We start from the raw sequence: 17,551 nt of genomic DNA, 5'->3' as shown, positions 1-17,551 counted from the left end.
AGCTTCTACCTCTCTGGGGCTGAAACCATCCAACACAGTGCTAAAAGGTATATTAGTCAGCTTCCTGTTACTATAATGAGACATCTGAGGCAATTACTTACATAGAGAAAAGGGTTATTTTGGCTTATTGCCGCAGTCTGGCTGGGCACAAATCACAAGCCACTGAAGCAGGAACAAACTTTATTTCTGAACTCCACCAGCACAGTCCACACACGCTCCCCCGGAACTCTCCAGAACGCCACGCGTCTCCTCCAGGAACCACCAACCGGAAATCCCTCCTCCGGCACTCCCCCGACCAATGGGAACTCTTCAGGAATCCCCGCGAGAGCTCAACGGGAACTCCAAAGTAGCGGGTTCCCATTGCAGCAAAAGCCATCTTATTACCGGACAGTAAAGGTCTAATATACACAGCTTAACATAACCATTATCATCCCAATGGCTTGCTGGCGTCACCTCTCAACCACTCCGTTCTGGCAAAAATGCCATGCGTCATTCGGACTCGGCTATGGCTCTCAGCAGCTTACGGTTCTGGAGGTTCTAGTCTAATGTCGGGTGGTCCCATTGCTTTGGGTCTCTGAGACAGGCATCATGGAAGTGCATGGTAGAGCAAACCACTTATATCCTGAGGCAGGAATCAGAAATAGACTAGAGACTAGGGTCCCATAATCCTCTTCACAGGCACACTTCAGTGACCTAAGGACATCCCTCTAGGCCCACTCTGTTTCCAATACCACACCCTGTTGACCAAGCCCTTACCACATGGACCTTTGGCAGACACTCATCCAAACCACACCAGGGGATTGGATTTGATGGCCCACCTACACTTCTTGCATAGAACATGGAAACACACCCTCTGGGCAAATCCTGGTCCACAGAACCATAATCAGTCAACTGGCCACCAATACTCACTGAGCACCCGGAATATGCCCTGCAACGAAGGATGGGAATCTTGTCTCACAACCCTCAAAACTTGGGGACATGGTAAAATAAGCTCAGAGTAATAAGTGAAGTAGATAGGACCCTGCACGACAGTGTGCTGCTGCAGGCCCCTGGGGGTTGGGGCATTAAAAGAGGCCAAGGCAGAGGCTGGGGTGGGGCTCAGCGGTAGTGCACTTGCCTGGCATGTGTGAGGCCCTGGGTTCAATTCTCAGCACCACATATAAATAAAATAAAGGTCTGTCAATAACTAAAAGAGAGAGAGAGAGACTAAGACAGATGTCACTGTCAGAAAAGTCTTCACGTCCCTCAAGTGGGGGCTAAGGGGTCAAAAGGGACATGTCCCAAGGCATGTGCTATTTCCTTTAGCATGAAAAAGATTTTGTATGGAGCAGCCTGAGGTGGCCCTTAATTGGCCACCATTAGCCAGGAATCCCAGCAGCTCAGGAGGTTGAGGCAGGAGGATCCCAAGTTCAAAGCCAGACTCAACAACTTAGTGGGTGTTTGTCTCAAAAGAGAAAACAAAAAGGACTGAGGATGCGGCTTCGTAGTTAAGAGCCCCTGGGCTCAATTCCTGATACCAATAATCATCATCATCACCATCAATTGCCCAGCCTTTTCTAAAAGCTTTTCTTTTCAGAATCACTTTAGGTCTGGATCTTCTTGAAGTTTTAAAAAATATCTTGAGACATTTAGATAGAGCATTTATTCCAGGGGAATAAAGTGTTATTCCCCTGGTCAGTTTCCTCACAGGCTTGTTTATAAACTTGAGGTACTCAAGTGTTTCTAAGGCTTGAGATAGGATGTGCAGAAGAAGGTAAAAAGGAACCGACAGGGGCCACAGGCTGGAGTCCTGCAGCCTGAGCATCCGAGGCTGGCCCCAGGTTAGAATCACGGGGGGAGCTTGCACATGGACTGAGCTGAGCCCCCCACAGAGGTGGGAGCCTGGGCTGGTTGGGGCCAGGCCTCTGTGTTTTTAAAGAGCTTCCAGCTGAATTCTAGTGTGTGGCCAGGAAAGAGGCCCCTGTTGGAGCAGCCCGTCTGCAGCCAGCCTCCTGGCAAGCAGAAGCCAGTTTGCATCTTCTCTGTCCCCCAAGAGGTCATCGGTGGATCACTTCTGTCTCCTCACAGAATCAGCCCTCCTCCCTGGCCATGCTGGACCTTCTGCATGTAGCTCGGGACATTGCCTGTGGCTGTCAGTATCTAGAGGAAAACCACTTCATCCACCGGTGAGTCAGACGCCTCGCCACTTCCTGCCACCTCGGCACACTTCCCCACGCTCCCCAGGGCCAGGTCTCTCTCTTCAGAGTGGAAGAAGCGGCCTCTCTCCAGAGCTGTCTGGACGGTTCGGCTGTTTGTACTGAGAGAGGAACTGGCTCAGGGCCTCCCCTGCCCGCGTGTGAAATGGGCATGGCACACGCCCCCTGGCCTGTAGGCTATTCTGCGCCTCCTGTGGGGACTCCCGCCTGCATCGTGAACGTTCAAGTCCTAGATCACCTGTGGTTGCCCCATGTAGAAAACTGGGCTCCTTAGGGGGAAGTAAAAGGAGTTCATATTTCACGTCTGACAACAGATAACGCTAACGCAAGGACCTCAGATGGGTTGGTTTGTTTTGGTTTTGTTTTGTTTGGTTTTGTTTTTTTCTATCTAGAGATATATTTGGTAGGGTGTTAATGATACCAAAAAAAAGGCACTGTACACTTTAAAAACAAACCTTACACTGATTGACATTTCAGTTTTTTCTTTAAAAGGAGTTAAATGCTCTATGGACAAGGAAAAACCCTGCACCAGAACCAACTTATTCCCATCCTCTTCTTCTTCCTCCTCTTCCTCCTCCTCTTCATTTTCCTCCTCCTACCTCTCACTTGCTTCCCTCAACCCCGGCACCCCCTCTCTTGCTTCTCGGGCTCTCCTGTAGCCCAGTGGGCACCACTGTCCTCCCATACTTTCCCTTCAGCTTCTCAGTCTTCTCAGAGGCTCTCTCAGCTTCTTTACCACGTTACCAAATCCTTCCATTTGGGGGCGATACTCAGAACAGGACAGGAATAGGGCCAGTGGAGGTCTCTGGAGTGCATTAAGATCCTTGATCTCCTTTTTGGGTTCCCCTGCAGGAGGGATTGAGGTTTTCATTTCTCTTTCATAATGGTCCTTGTCCACCTTTGCCATGTTTTCTCTTTCTCTTTAGCAGACAAGGCCTTTTGGCTCTCTGAACACTTCATAGAAATTCTGAGAAGCTAACTGATGCATCTGGGAGTTTCTTCTTGTGCTCCTCCCTGCAAGTTTGCACAAAGAATGTGTCTGATGACATTTTGCCTCTTGGTTCCTTAGGATGTCCTGTGCCCACGTTGACCTGTTTTGTTTGGGTCAGTGGGACACAGCTGCCCGCTGAGCTCTAACTTGCTCCAGCGCTGTCTCTGTGAAGCTCAGTGTATGGACCTCCATACGTGTACACCTCTGAATTCAGAGGAACCCCTTCACTACAGCCACTGGCCCCCCTCTTTTTTGGTTTCATTAAATCTGTTTTCTTTGGCCATGGCATACAGCAATTTCAAGAACGGTGTGTCACCCTACCAATTCTTGGTGTCTTCTATAATATTACAATACCTTATCAAGTTCAAGATCACTTTTTAAGTAACCATTCTATATGCATCAGAGCAAAAACCCTTCTGGAGTCATACATACCATTTCTAGTCCAGTTTGCTCTATTTCTCTTTCGAATTGATGGCTCTCTATACAATAGTTGTTGTTGTTTTTTTTCTTTTTTGATGTCATTCCTGTTATGCTTTTGTGATTTTATTGGGTCATTTTATGAACCAATGCTCCTCAAATTTCAACTTAAACCTTAGGGATCAGGTCAGCGGCATTAATAACATTCACTTCCCCACCCTGCCGTTACTCTGGATCCTAAGCCATGATCCATGATCTGGGTCATATTTTTTTAATACATCTTAACAGCCAGTTGTTTACTTTCCAAGTTCTTTCTCAACCAAGGTTCAGAACACTCATGAAGTCACCTGAAAATATAAAACCCACCTGTGCTGCCTAAGGTACTTCTTGTGTTTTCTGCATAGAACTTAAAATTTATTAGGGACCCTTTCCAGACTTCTGGCTGCAGCTTTGATGCCCACGTGCAGGTCACTGGGTGAGCAGTGGGAGATTTGAAGTGGACAGTCTCAGAAGGCTTCTGATCCTGCCTCAGAGGCAGACTGCAGGAAACGGGGCCACAGGGAGCCTGATGACAAAGAAGCCAGCCTCGTGACCTGAAAGAAGTGATGCCCCAGCCAGGGAGCTTAGCAAAGCCTGGAGGCAAAACCGTGGCTACTTCTTTCAAAACTAGAAATATTGGGGTACATTGTAACCTACTTGAATCAGATATCATGAAAGTCATGCTGTTCCAGAACTTTCCTTCAAACAACTGGCAAAAACCAACCCATGGTCTGTACCTAACAACAGCTTCAGGTCAAAAAGCATTTCTTATGCCCATGTATCATGGCTTTTGGCTCAAATTTTTAATAAAATGAAGATAATAATCGCACCCTGTGTCTTGCAGGGTTGTGAGAATTAGACGTGAAGGACCTAAAACATGCTTAGCACATAGTAAGAGGCCCATAAATTGCTACTGTTATTACAGTTATTTTCATTATTGTTGTCCCATTAAGCATTTTCAATTGTTTCCCCTACTCTCTTCTCATTTCCCTGTTAGTTTTGAGGCCTGAAATTGGCAACAGCTGTTTCTTTCACACTGAAGTCTTAAGATACCAAACGAAGTGTAGGACAGAGGAGAGAACTGTTGGAACTCCAGATTGGAGGTGAAAGCCCTAGACATGGCTACTATACACATGTCTTCACTGGATAAAATTGGGGACATTGTTTTCTTCCCAGGGACATTGCTGCCAGGAACTGCCTCCTGACCTGTCCTGGCAGTGGAAGAATAGCAAAGATTGGGGACTTTGGAATGGCCCGAGACATCTACAGGTGAGTGAAGTCCCCCAGCCCCCAACGAAGCCTGTCTCCACCACCGCAGCCCTGAGGACTGGCCTGTGGCTGCTCATACCTTCCATCAGCTGATACCTTGTCACCTTCCGGCATGACATTTCCATGAGTTCCTTTCAGGATACAAAACCTTAATTAGTGCCATGCCTGAGGTCAAATTCTAGGACACAGCCACCTGCAGGAATTGACACCAAGTTTTTAATTGGATTGTCTTTCTGGTTCCAACTCTTAATCCTGCCATGTTCTGAGACATGGAATAACCTGGATTCTAAAGATGGGGAAAGCTTCAAAGTAACTTTGGAAATTATTCAATAAGTAACCTTGCAACTTATTCATCCTCTCCCCTTCATGGGCAAGATCTAAGGGACGCCATAGATTCCATCCCTGGGCATGAACACCCAGGGTTTGTGGGACACCAAGAGATGGGGTGTGGTTTAAACCATGGGCACTTAGCTTCATTGCATCTTCCCTGGCCCTTCTTAAGGATACCTTAAAAAAAAAAAAAAAAAAAATATATATATATATATATATATATATAAAATTTTTAATTTTAAAAAATAATTGCACTTTCATTCTTCTATTCCTCTGTTTCTTCTTTTTCTAATTATTTACAACAGTGACTGACTACATGAGTTAAGTTGCTCCTCTGCATGGTCACTAATTAACCCCTTCATTAACCCTGGGGGTAGAGCAAGGAGATGGTGGCATAGAGCTTTAGCTCTTTGGAGAATAATTGAGATGACCTGGACATTCCTAAGGGCCTCAGCCAGAACTGGTAACAATCTCCGTGTGAGAGAGGATACCACTACCATCTTGGGAACCCAGGGAGCAGCACATGGTGGGGCTGAGTCAGTGAGGACCACTCTGGAGCTGTCTGCCACTCTCATGATGCAGTTTTCCAGTGTTCCACTTTACCTTCCATACCCAGAGTCTCAGCACTCCTTCCCCTGCTTTCTCAGAACACCCAGGGTTGCCTCCAGTTTAAAACGCAGACACTGCAGCATGTCACCCGGCTCTCCCTTCCTTACTAGGGTCTTTGCTCTGACAGCCCCCCACTGTTAGTCAGCTTTCTGTCACTGTGACAAATATCTGAGATAAATCAACTTATAAAAAAGAAAGGATTTATTTTGGCTCATGGTTTCAGAGATTTCAGTCCATGGTGACTTGGCCCTGTAGCTTTGGGTCAGTGGTGACACAGTGAATGATGGCAGGAACTCCTGGTTTAAGACACTTGCCCACCTCATGGCAGCTGAAAGCAAAGAGAGAGAAAAGGGGCTTGGGTCCCCATATCTCCTTCAAGGACATGTCTCCAGGGACCTAACTTCTTCCCAGCAGGCCCCACTGCCTAAAGGTCCCCCGGCCTCTTACTAGCACTACAGGCTGGTCACCAAACACAAAGACTCTGGGGAAATCCAAACTGCAACTGCTCTTCGTCCAGCTTCACTAGCTTCTGCTCGCCCACCGACATGCCACAGTTCATGGGTCAGGTATGGTCAGGTATGGCCTGAGAGCGTTCCATCAGTGCCTCTCTCTGAAGCTTTCCCTGTCTCATACAGAGCAAATCAATGCTTCACTTGTGTCACTGAAGACTGTCCCTATCCGCATTACTCTGTTGTTCTGTTCCTTCCACTGAAATAGATCCTTGGGAGAGAGCTGTGACTTATGTCCTCAGCACATGACAGAGTGACCTGATACCAAGTACTCAATACATACTTATTGAAGTAATCAATTAATGTTGGCAGGCTACCTCCCAGAACACACCCAGACTGAGAATATGGCTTAAAAGGTAGATGAGTCCATTGATTTGGTTTTATCAGTGAGTTGCATTAGTGGCATTCCTGATGAACATGAATAAATGAATTCATCTACCTTTTAAGCCAATTCCACGCCTAGTCCCGTGTTCTCCCGTCTGGGTGTATCCGTGGGAGGCCTCCCCCGACAGCCTTCTAGGTTATTGGTTGAGAGCCCACGTTGAACTAAAGGCTCTGCCTGCGAGCCATGGAGGAGCCGAATGAATAAGACCCAGCTCTGCTCTCAGTTCTCCCATTTAGCATCTTGTGTTACTGCAGGTCATCAAAACACACTGTCCTCGTAAGGTAGGAGTAATGTTATTCATTTTGAGTTATAATAAACAAAACCCAACAGGGAAATCTAAGCATCTGCTAGCAGGGATCTTAGTCATTGCATAGATCTTTTCTTCTGTGCCTCTAGTGAGCCATTAAATGACACCAGAGTTCTTAACCAAATGATCTGTGGTCCTCTGCTCTTCTCCTGATCCACCAAGGACCTCTCGTTAATTTCAATCCTTTCATGGGTAGACGATGTTGTTGACGCTTTCTGTGCAGTGCCACCTCCAGAACCACGCTTGGTTTCCTCTTCTTCCCCACAGGGCCAGCTACTATCGAAAGGGAGGGTGTGCCATGCTACCCGTCAAATGGATGCCCCCAGAGGCCTTCATGGAAGGAATATTTACTTCTAAAACAGACACGTGGTGAGTCTTGCTGCTCCCCTCCCCCAGGTATCACTGTGACCTTAGGTGCTGCTCTTGGTCTAAATGATCCACACTCTCCTTGGGGAGACCTCAAGAAGGAAACATTTGCTCTACTTCATCATAGTGGTACTCCAGCGTTGGCAGACACCAGCATCATCAGGAAAGCTGTTTAAAGACCCCACCCCAAGAGTTAACGATCAGACCATCTTGTGTCCGATTGAGAACTTGCCTTTGTAAAGAGTTCTGCAATGATACTGACTTTGCTGGCTGGGTGACCACATGTTGGGAACCTCATGTCATTTTATTTTATTTTATTTTTAATTTTTTAGTTTTATTTTTTAGTTGTTGATAGACCTTCATTTTGTTTATTTATTTGTGGTGCCGAGAATCAAACCCAATGCCTCACACATGCCGGGCAAGTGCACTACTGCTAAGCCACAGCCACAGCCCCCCCCCCCCCCGCCCCAAGTCATTTTAAATGGAAGATTAAACCTAAGCTCCCTCCGAAAGCATGCACACACATGCATGCACATTCACACGCACACACTCACTTAAAGGGAATCTTTTGAATTGCGTTAAACTCCACAAGGACAAAGAAGAACACAAAGACAAAATTTGGAACACTGGAAAGCTCATGGAGAAGTGGCCCCTTACTGAGGAGAACAAAAATGGACATCCCAACCAACCAACAGTTCAGGTCCAGAAGCAGGCTGTGCGCTCGGCCCGAGAGCCCCAGACAGGCCCAGGAACTGAAAAAGAGCTACAGGAAAATTAGTTCAAGGTCTGATGAAGAAGTGTCTAAGTCCTCTGGCCCATCTGCTCATCACTAAGGAGTGATGCTCCTTCTGCCATCAAGAGTGGGGCTCTCTCTCCCAGAGATTCCAATGAAGTCCCTCTGGTCTTGGGGACATAAACCTCACCATGGGTGAGGTGCTCTACTGTTCACAGGAATATTTCTTTAAGTCTGAAGGGTATTTGTCCCCTTGGTCCCCTCAGTAGCAAGAACACTGGCAGCCAGGCAGGAGATCAGAGACTCCCTGGAGGCACTGAGTGATGACGAGGAAACCACAGACACTGGCAAGGGGGGTCACCGGTGTAGCAGGCCGTATAATGGCCACCCAGAGGCCGGAGGTCCTAGCCCAGAAGCCTGCAGTTGTTAGCCTAGTAGCAAAAGAGCCTTCCCAGAGAGAATTAAGTTGGGAATCTGAAGTGGGCGAGTTTTCCTTGATTAACTGGAGGGAGGGGGAGATTAAATGCCATCACAAGATTTTTTTAATAAGAGGGGGATGGAAAATTTCACACAGAGACAAATAGTAGAGGGCAGTGTGACCACAGTGGCAGAGACTGGATCAATGTGACCACAAGTCAAGTGTTCCAACCGCCATCTGAAGCTGGAAGAAGGAACAGATTCTCCCTCTGAGATTCGGGAGGGAACACAGTCCTGCTGACTCGTGGATTTGAGCCCAGAGAAACTGCTTTCACATGTCCAGCCTTAAGAACTGTTGAGAGAACAACCTTAGGTTGTTTTAAGCCAACAAGCCTGTGGTAATTTCCTACAGCAGCCACAGGAAAGGAACAACATCCGGTGAAACCATCGCACAGCTGCCCACAGGTGCCAAGGGCCCCTCCCAGAGCCTCGCACCAGCTTTTAATGTTCAGTCTTAAAACAAAAATAGGCAGACAAGAATCAACAAATATTTGAGAAAAAAGATTATAATCTGAAGAAAACAAGAGAGAGAACTTGGAGGAAGAAAATGTAGAAAACTTAGGAAAACTTATTTTAAACTATAATATCCTCAGAAAGATAAGGGGAAAAACTATTGCAACCATAAGTGAAGGGCAGAAAGTTGTTTAAAGCAATATTTTTAGCAGAACAAAAAACTCTTGGAAATAAAATATGATGATAGAAATTCTTAAGGGGATGGAGAATAACTCCTTAAAAACATATGTGGCCACTGATATCGATGTCCCTCCAAAGATCACAGGGATGGGAAGGGGAAGAGATACTTTACAGTGAAGAAACCAGACAAATGTGACCTCAGCCAGATGATCAAGGTCAACAGCAATAGCAATATGTCAGGCTGAAAACACATACCCTTGAGATGATGTAATGCAAATGACACTTTATCCCTGTGATCCTCCTCCCAAACTCACAATTCCCGTCTAATAATGATGAAAACAGACAAACCCAATTGGGGAATATTTCACAAAATTCCTGACCAGTTCCCTCAAGCCTGACAACGTCATCAAAAACAAGGAGAGTCTGAGATGTTGTCAACAGTCAAGAGGACCCTAAGGAAATTTGACAACCAAATGTAACATGCTATTCCTAATGGGATTCAGAAATAGAAAAAAGAAACTCAGTTAAAGAAAAAGAAAACTAAAGAAATCTGAATCAACTGTGGGTTTTAGTTAATAATGTCTTAATATTGGTTCATTAATTGTAACAAATGTACCATACTAATGTGATACTAAAAATAGTGGGAAATAAAGTGTGGGGTATATGTAGTCACAATTTCTTCACAATTTTGAATTGTTCTAAAAAATAAGTTTATTTTTAAAATATTCTGAGATAAATGTAAAATAAATAGGAGGGTTGGAATAAAGAGTTAAATAAGTCCTTTGGAAAATAAAACAACTATAAAGAGATGGAATCCATAGAAAAGAGAATTAAGAGGATTAGACCAATAGATCCCAAAAGCTAACAAAACAGGAGTCCCAGAAACAAGAAACAGAGGAAGTGAAGAGAACAAAAACATCAAAGACATAAGACAAGATTTTCTAGAATAGAACATGAATCTGCAGAATGAAAGCATCCACCAAGTGCCAAGCCCCATGGATAAAAAGAGCCACACAAGAGCACATTGTCATGAAATTTCAGACCAATAAGATTCTTCATGCTTCCAAAAAATATAATAAACAGAGATCAAAGACATGGAATAGCTTAACAACACAGGAAACACAAGAAAACAATGCATGATAGTCCCCATTCTGAAAGGCTTACATTGAGATAATGGTACAAGATGGTAGAACCCACAATGGCGGTGCCCATGTTCGATAATGTATCAGGAGCCTTTGTTCTTTCCAAATCAGATTTGCCTTAACTTAACCCAGGGAATCTCAAAGTGGGGACCCTGGTTTATGGGCATCAGCATTACCTGGAAACTCGTTAAAAATGAAAATCCACAGCCCCCACTTCAATCCTAATGAAGCAGAAACTTTAGGGGTGGGGTCAGCAATCTGTTTTAACAAGCCCAACAGAGGATCCCAACGTGCACCAATGGTAGAGCACAAGCTACCCGGCCCATCCAGAGGCAGAATAATGTGATTTAGTAATTGTTCTGAACACATGCATATCCTATGACCCATCTGATCTTTTAAGAATTTACTTTAAAGAAAATTTGATGCCAATAGACTTGGGAAAGGATATTCATTTGCACACTGTTCACAGTCGAAAAAAGGCTTCAACCTGACTCTCCGTCAAACAGGGGATGGAAAAACAAACTGGTTTGTTTTCATCAGGGAAAACTGTTCAGCAGTGTAGAAAGGGTAAAACGCATGCTAAGCCTGCATGTATCGATGCAGACACATCACAAAAACAACATAAAGAATGTCACAAAAAGGAATAGGATAATATTTAAGTATAACTTTACAGTGCAAAAAAAAGTGCATAATACAGATTCTCTTGTTTATGGCTTCAAGTGTTGTTTAAAAATGTAGAAACACAAAAAAGGAAAAACACATTCTTATGTCAGTGGAGGGGAGAAAGAAGAGATGCAGGTGGGGCTTACCTATATCTATTTTATTTATTTAAAAAGAAAGGGAAAACTGATATGAATAAGGTAAAGTAATAAGATCTAGATTCCTTAAAAAAAATACAGTGACCTCCATCTACTGTCTTCCATTTATCAATCAATTTAAATCTATCTGACAGGCAGAAAACATACAGCTGTAACTATTTAGGCCTTGCTGCCATTGTTTTGCTTGATCTTGCCTGCTTTGCTTTGCATTGGGTGCAAAAATACCCCCAGAGAGATATAATATAATGTGCCAGGAAATTTGTAGGTAACAGAATCCTGGAGATCTAATTATCTGCTCCAGTCTGTCTTAGGGCAGTTGAGTTGGAATCTTTGCTTCAACCCTCTCATCCGAAAAATATGGAAAATATCTTTGCCCAATCCAACTCACAAAGTCTTTGAAATGTTACCAAGATGACAATAAAAGCATTTCATGTTCCTTACAAGCATAGTTTTCTACAATTTTCATGATGATGTTTATTAATAGCAGAAAACTACATCAGTATACTACAACAAAGACAGGCTTTCTTTGTTCAAAATGCTCACTGTTAAATTCAGGGTTTAAAATAAAATTATAACCAAAATATCAAAGGAGGTTATTTTGGAAAATGATTTAAAAATCTCAAAAATTGTTTAAAACAGGGGATGGGGGGTGGGGGGGGGGGGCTGGGGATATAGCTCAGTTGGTAGAGTGCTTGCCTAGCTTGCACGAGACCCTAGGTTAGATCCTCAGCACTACCACCAAAAAAAAAAAAAAAATGTTTAAAACAAATAACAGACAAGAACTTGAATACTTTTTAAAATTTATTTATTTATTTACTCTTTATTTTAGTATTATTTATGTGTATGTGGTACTGAGGATCGAACCCAGTACCTCACACATGCAAGGCAAGTGCTCTACCATTGAGCCACAACCCCAGCCCCAAGAACTTGAAAACTTTTTTTAAAAAAAGAAAGAAGAGAAAAATGCCTTACCAGATGGAGGGAAAAAATATGCAAACAGTAAAATAGAATGGTATCTATGTGAGAAGCAAACAAGTAGATGAAATGATTAGGCCTAGAAAAGATGTATCATTAGTCAAGATTAAATTTCAACCTAATTTGAGTATAGGAAAGAACAAAGTCAACAAGAGCAGCAAGTGTTTACCTAATCTTTGGTGAAGGAAGGATTGTATGACTATAAATTAAATGAAGGAAATCCTACAAAAAATTATAAATAGATTGGACTACCTAAAAATGAAAATCTTTGGTATGCTAAAAAAGTAGGGTTAGAAAGCAACTCAGAGAAGTATTTGAATTTTTGATAAAAGGTTAACATCTCAGATACATAAAAAGAATGTCTACAATGCACTTTTAGATACCAAAATTGATACCAAAATAATATGCCCCAGTAGATAAAAATGGGCAACAGACATGAATAGACACTTTGTGGGAGAAAAACTGAACTGGATTTATAAACACTTAGGAAGACATTCCCCCATGTTAATTAGCAAGTCAATAAACATAATCTAAGACATTTCACCATTTTTGCTTTGAAGTCAGTAAAAGTCCTCATTGTTAACAAGCATATTTGGTGTTGATGAGAGTGTTTGCTATACTCTTGTTCAATGTTGACAGACGAATAGTGAAGCATTAGGAATCAGATCGACATTATGTATCAAGAATGTTTCAATGTTTGTATTTTGTGATGTACTTGTACTAGAATTATTCTTTATTTTACTATTATTCTAATGTAGTAAATCAGAGAATTAATCCTAAATAAATCCTCCTTTTGGAAATTCACAAAGATGTTCATCATGGAGTTAACGATCTTGAAAGTTGTGGGCTGGGGCTGTAGCTCAGTGGTAGAGCACTTGCTTAGCACATGTGAGGCACTGGGTTCAATCCTCAGCACCATAAATAAATTAATTAACTAATTTATAAGGGATTTTGAAAACTGAAAGCAATATGATAAGGCAAATTAAGGCCCAATTATTCAATGGACTACTTTATCATCATTTCAAATTTTTGTTCACAAAATTAGCATGGAAAATGTTTTTGCTAAAACAAAATATGCAAAAGCATCAAGGTTCAAAATTACATATTGAATATAATTGCAATTAGGTAAGAAAACAAAAACAGAAATCCGACCGAAATAAAAAGTCACATGTTGGCAGCGGTCATCTTTCCATAGAGCATCATATGTGGTACTTCTCATTCCTTTCATTTTTCTATCTTAAGATTCCTCTATTATAGATAAAGGTGTAATGGGGAAAGAGATTAAAATTTTGCACCTGTGTTCACGTGTACACATGTCCACACCCGTCCCCGTGTCTTCTGTCCATGCTCAGGTCCTTCGGAGTGCTGCTGTGGGAGATCTTTTCCCTGGGGTACATGCCATACCCCAGCAAAAGCAATCAGGAAGTCCTGGAGTTCGTCACCAGTGGAGGACGGATGGACCCACCTAAGAACTGCCCTGGGCCTGTGTATGACTCTTTTAGGGAATTCTACTAGCCCCTGAGCATAGTTTTTCCTTTAAAAAGTATCTAAAAAGTATTCCGTAAGCTGGAGGGGCAGGTGGCTACCTTCAATGGAACATGCCCCAAGAGAGGCATGTGTCTATGACTTCATTGAGATGGTTCGTCTTCCAGCCCCTCAGAGGCAAGACTGCCATCCTGGCCAGAGGCTGAGGATTCACAGGTCCACACTCCTCAGACACTCGTGTACCAGATTCACCCACCCCTACACCCTACATCCTGAGTCTGCTTTAATAATATTCCTGTTCACTGTGTTTTTTACTCTCCTATCTGGCATCCCTCGCCTCCTTCCATCAGCAAGACAGATAGGAAATAGAATATTCTGTCCCAGAAGTGGCTTTAATTCAGGAATGAATATTTGATATAAACACCAGGATGTCTGTGTTAATGAGCTTTGATATTAACACCTCATGTCAGGCTAATTCCCTAATCTACCAGCAGGGGACAGCACATACTGCCTACCTGGGTCCTACATGAATTACCGCCCTCAAAAGATAGGTACCAGTTCTGACCCCATCTGGAAGTGCTCTTCCTGACTTTAATTGCTTATTCTTTTAGATACCGGATAATGACTCAATGCTGGCAACATCAGCCCGAAGACAGGCCCAACTTTGCCATAATTTTGGAGAGGATTGAATACTGTACCCAGGTAAAAACATGTTCTCCCCTTACCCAGCAATAATTTTATATGGAAAAGTCCTAAAGATAGCAAATACAAAGGTAGGAAATGAAAGGCAAACCAGTCAGGGAACAAGACTGATGATCATGAGAATGAATATTCATCACCTCTATAATGAAATGATTGGCGTCTCATTTTGCCCATTTCATACAATAAATCCTAGTAACTTCCAATTTCTTCACCAGCATGTGATACAGTGCCAGACAGTAGTAGTAGAAAATCAATTCAATTCACAAATATTAACTAAGTCCCTGCTGGAGATCTAATGTTTTATTAGGTGAAACTGGAGCTTCAAAGAAGGATGAAACACTCCTGCTCTCAAATAGTTTATAGCCTGGCTGGAGAAATAACAACGTCTGAACTAAATCACAGTGTACAATTGCTCACTCATATGTCCAAGTTAGAAGTATTAAGGGAATGAAAATTCAGAATAATCTGGAGAAAATTTAACATCATCTCTAGTACTTGTGTAGATTTGGACTGCACAAATCACTTTTCATGTATTTCATTTCGTCCTCATTGAGGGACATAAGACATCCCATTTCACAAAGGAGGAGCCAGGCCAGGAGAGGTTGTCCAATCCTGTACTGAATTTTCCCTTCTCCCCACTCATCTTTAGCAGACACCTGCCTCCCACCTCAAGAAGCACATAATTCATCGAAGGAGAATTCCAGTTTCCTCCTTGTCCACAGTATAGACTTGCCTACCTGTGCAGTCATTGGTACACCCCGCCCCCAGGCCTCCTCCTCATCCCGGTGTCTGTCACCTACTGTCCCTGGGGATTATAATCATCAAGTTATCTCCTCTCTTCCTGCTCTCTGCTTTCATTATCTTTCTTTTGGCTCTTGTTCTGCCAGAACGAGAATACTGATGAGAATATGCCAGAAAAATTCAACAATTCAACCACCTCTCTAAATTCCCTCGATTGGGACAAAAGATAAAACACCTTTTCCAAACTAGAATCACTTTCTAGCCTCACCATCCCACACTCACAGGCCTTTTAGCTCAGCGGGTGAACTGACATCTTCCTGTAGATGGGCTTCGTTGGCGGAGTTACTGGAGTTCTGTCAAAGAATCTTGTTTGATGGCATACCAGTTTACAATGTTGTAACACAAATGGAATACATCTACCTAAATAGAGATACCTTCCCTAGAGTATTTTTCTCCAAAATACATAAAAGCCCTTTTAAAGGTGGGCAGTTTTACACTTGCATATTTTAAATTACTTGCTATGGAAAGGATAGTTATTTTTTTACTGATGAATACTGAACCAATGTGCTCTTCTGTTAAACTCAAGTTACAGGCCCTTTTCCCTATTTGCATGAAACATTAATGAATTAGATTCCCCCAGAGTTACGTTTTCTTCCACGAATTTCCCTTAAATCTCTCGCAACTGCTTCTACTTTTCTATGTTACAATCTATTGCTGTAAAAATTATCTAGCACAAAGTTGTTCTTGCAAATGGTTTTCCTCATAACACTTCAGTACTTCCTGAGCCCTCAAGGGACCCTTCACATCCAAACCAGTCAAAAACCCCTGCATGGTGACATCAGCACATGGAATGATGTGATAACACCAGGGAAAGTCACCATCCAGCGAACCTACTCAAGTAGCAGGAAACCGGAGGAGACTAGGAGCCCACAGTCTGCCTCTCCTCCCCTGCCCACAGCACACACACACCTGAGGTCAACACAGACTTCTTTTTAGTTGGAAATATTAATTATTGATAATAGACTGGAATATTTTTTTAAAAAAATACAATTTTAAAAAATGCATTAATCAGTGTAATTTGGATCAAGGGCAAAGTCCCACTCCCCCGCCCCAGGCAGTGCGGGGCTTCCCTGCACCTGGGCTCCGGCTCCTAATTCCACCCAGTGGGCTCCTCCAAGGCCTTCAAGGTCAAGGGCGATGCTTTATTCGGTTCCTATTCTCAGGGCTTATGAATTAATATATTCTCAGTGTATCCTGAACGGTCTCCTGGCCTTAAAGTTTAGATGGCTTCTAGGGTCCCGTCCGGACTCCACATTTTCTGCGATTCGGTTTTCATCGGTCCCCCTCTCCTCCCATAGGACCCAGATGTCATCAACACTGCGCTGCCCATAGAATATGGCCCGCTCGTGGAAGAGGAGGAGAAAGTGCCCATGAGGCCCAAAGACCCCGAGGGGATGCCCCCTCTCCTGGTGTCCCCGCAGCAGGCCAAACGCGGGGAGGACCGCGCCCCAGCCGCGCCCCCGGCCCTGCCGGCCCCCTCCTCGGGGAAGGCGGTGAAGAAACCCGGCGCTGCCGAGGCCTCCGCGCGCGTCCCCAGGGGGCCAGCCGCGGAAGGGGGACACGTTAACATGGCATTCTCTCAGCCCAACCCGCCAGCGGAGCTGCACAAGGTCCAGGGGTCCAGGAACAAGCCCACCAGCTTGTGGAACCCAACTTATGGCTCCTGGTTTACGGAGAAACCCACCAAAAAGAACAACCCTCCAGCCAAGAGGGAGTCACAGGAGAGGGGACGCTGTACTGTCCCGGCAGGCGGCGCAGCTCCCGGCAGACTCGCGGGGGCGTCGCTGCTCCTGGAACCCTCCTCGCTGACTGCCACCATGAAGGAGGTGCCTCTGTTCAGGCTGCGTCACTTCCCTTGTGGGAATGTCAACTACGGCTACCAGCAGCAGGGCTTACCTTTAGAGGCCACCACTGCCCCCGCAGCAAGTCATTACGAGGACAGCGTTCTGAAAACCAAGAACAAGGCAAACCACCCTGGGCCCTGAGCCCGGGGCCACTTCCTTCTCTCTCCTGGAGAGCACATGGGACAGGGGGAGGGGAGGTAATGGCTCCATCACCCATCAGAGACCAAATGTCACTTTCATTTTGTGCCAATTTGTTTTGAAGTGCCACATTTTTTAAAAACAGTGTATTCTCAAAATGCTTTAGAAAGGTTTTGAGCATGGGTTCATCCTATTCTTTCAAAAGAAGAAAATATAAAAACTGATCACTACCAGGCCCTATCGGTTGCATAAGGTTTTTTCCGCATGGTGGTTGTATACTTCTTAATCCTTATGCTTCTTTTAACCTGTGTGTGCTCTGCTTCAATGTCGTCAGAACCAGCTGCTTACATGTCTCTTGGTGGGAGTATGAATGTTCCTCGTTGATG

At 44.0% G+C, this 17,551-nt stretch overlaps 1 protein-coding gene across 1 annotated transcript in view; it reads left to right on the top strand.

Annotated features, from left to right (window-relative positions):
• Window positions 1-17,551, top strand: part of Alk (ALK receptor tyrosine kinase) — a 647,158-nt gene that overhangs the window by 628,789 nt on the left and 818 nt on the right. The window contains exons 24-29 of the mRNA XM_026390638.2: window positions 2,068-2,165; window positions 4,819-4,911; window positions 7,319-7,420; window positions 13,548-13,682; window positions 14,292-14,382; window positions 16,482-17,224. Of these exons, the coding sequence (XP_026246423.2) occupies window positions 2,068-2,165; window positions 4,819-4,911; window positions 7,319-7,420; window positions 13,548-13,682; window positions 14,292-14,382; window positions 16,482-17,168 (1,206 nt within the window). The 3' untranslated portion in view covers window positions 17,169-17,224. The remainder of the gene's footprint in view (window positions 1-2,067; window positions 2,166-4,818; window positions 4,912-7,318; window positions 7,421-13,547; window positions 13,683-14,291; window positions 14,383-16,481; window positions 17,225-17,551) is intronic.

The sequence above is a fragment of the Urocitellus parryii genome, chromosome 12 (genome assembly GCF_045843805.1).
Source record: "Urocitellus parryii isolate mUroPar1 chromosome 12, mUroPar1.hap1, whole genome shotgun sequence".
Taxonomy (NCBI): Eukaryota; Metazoa; Chordata; class Mammalia; order Rodentia; family Sciuridae; genus Urocitellus; species Urocitellus parryii.
This window is presented reverse-complemented; position numbering and strand designations above follow the sequence as displayed.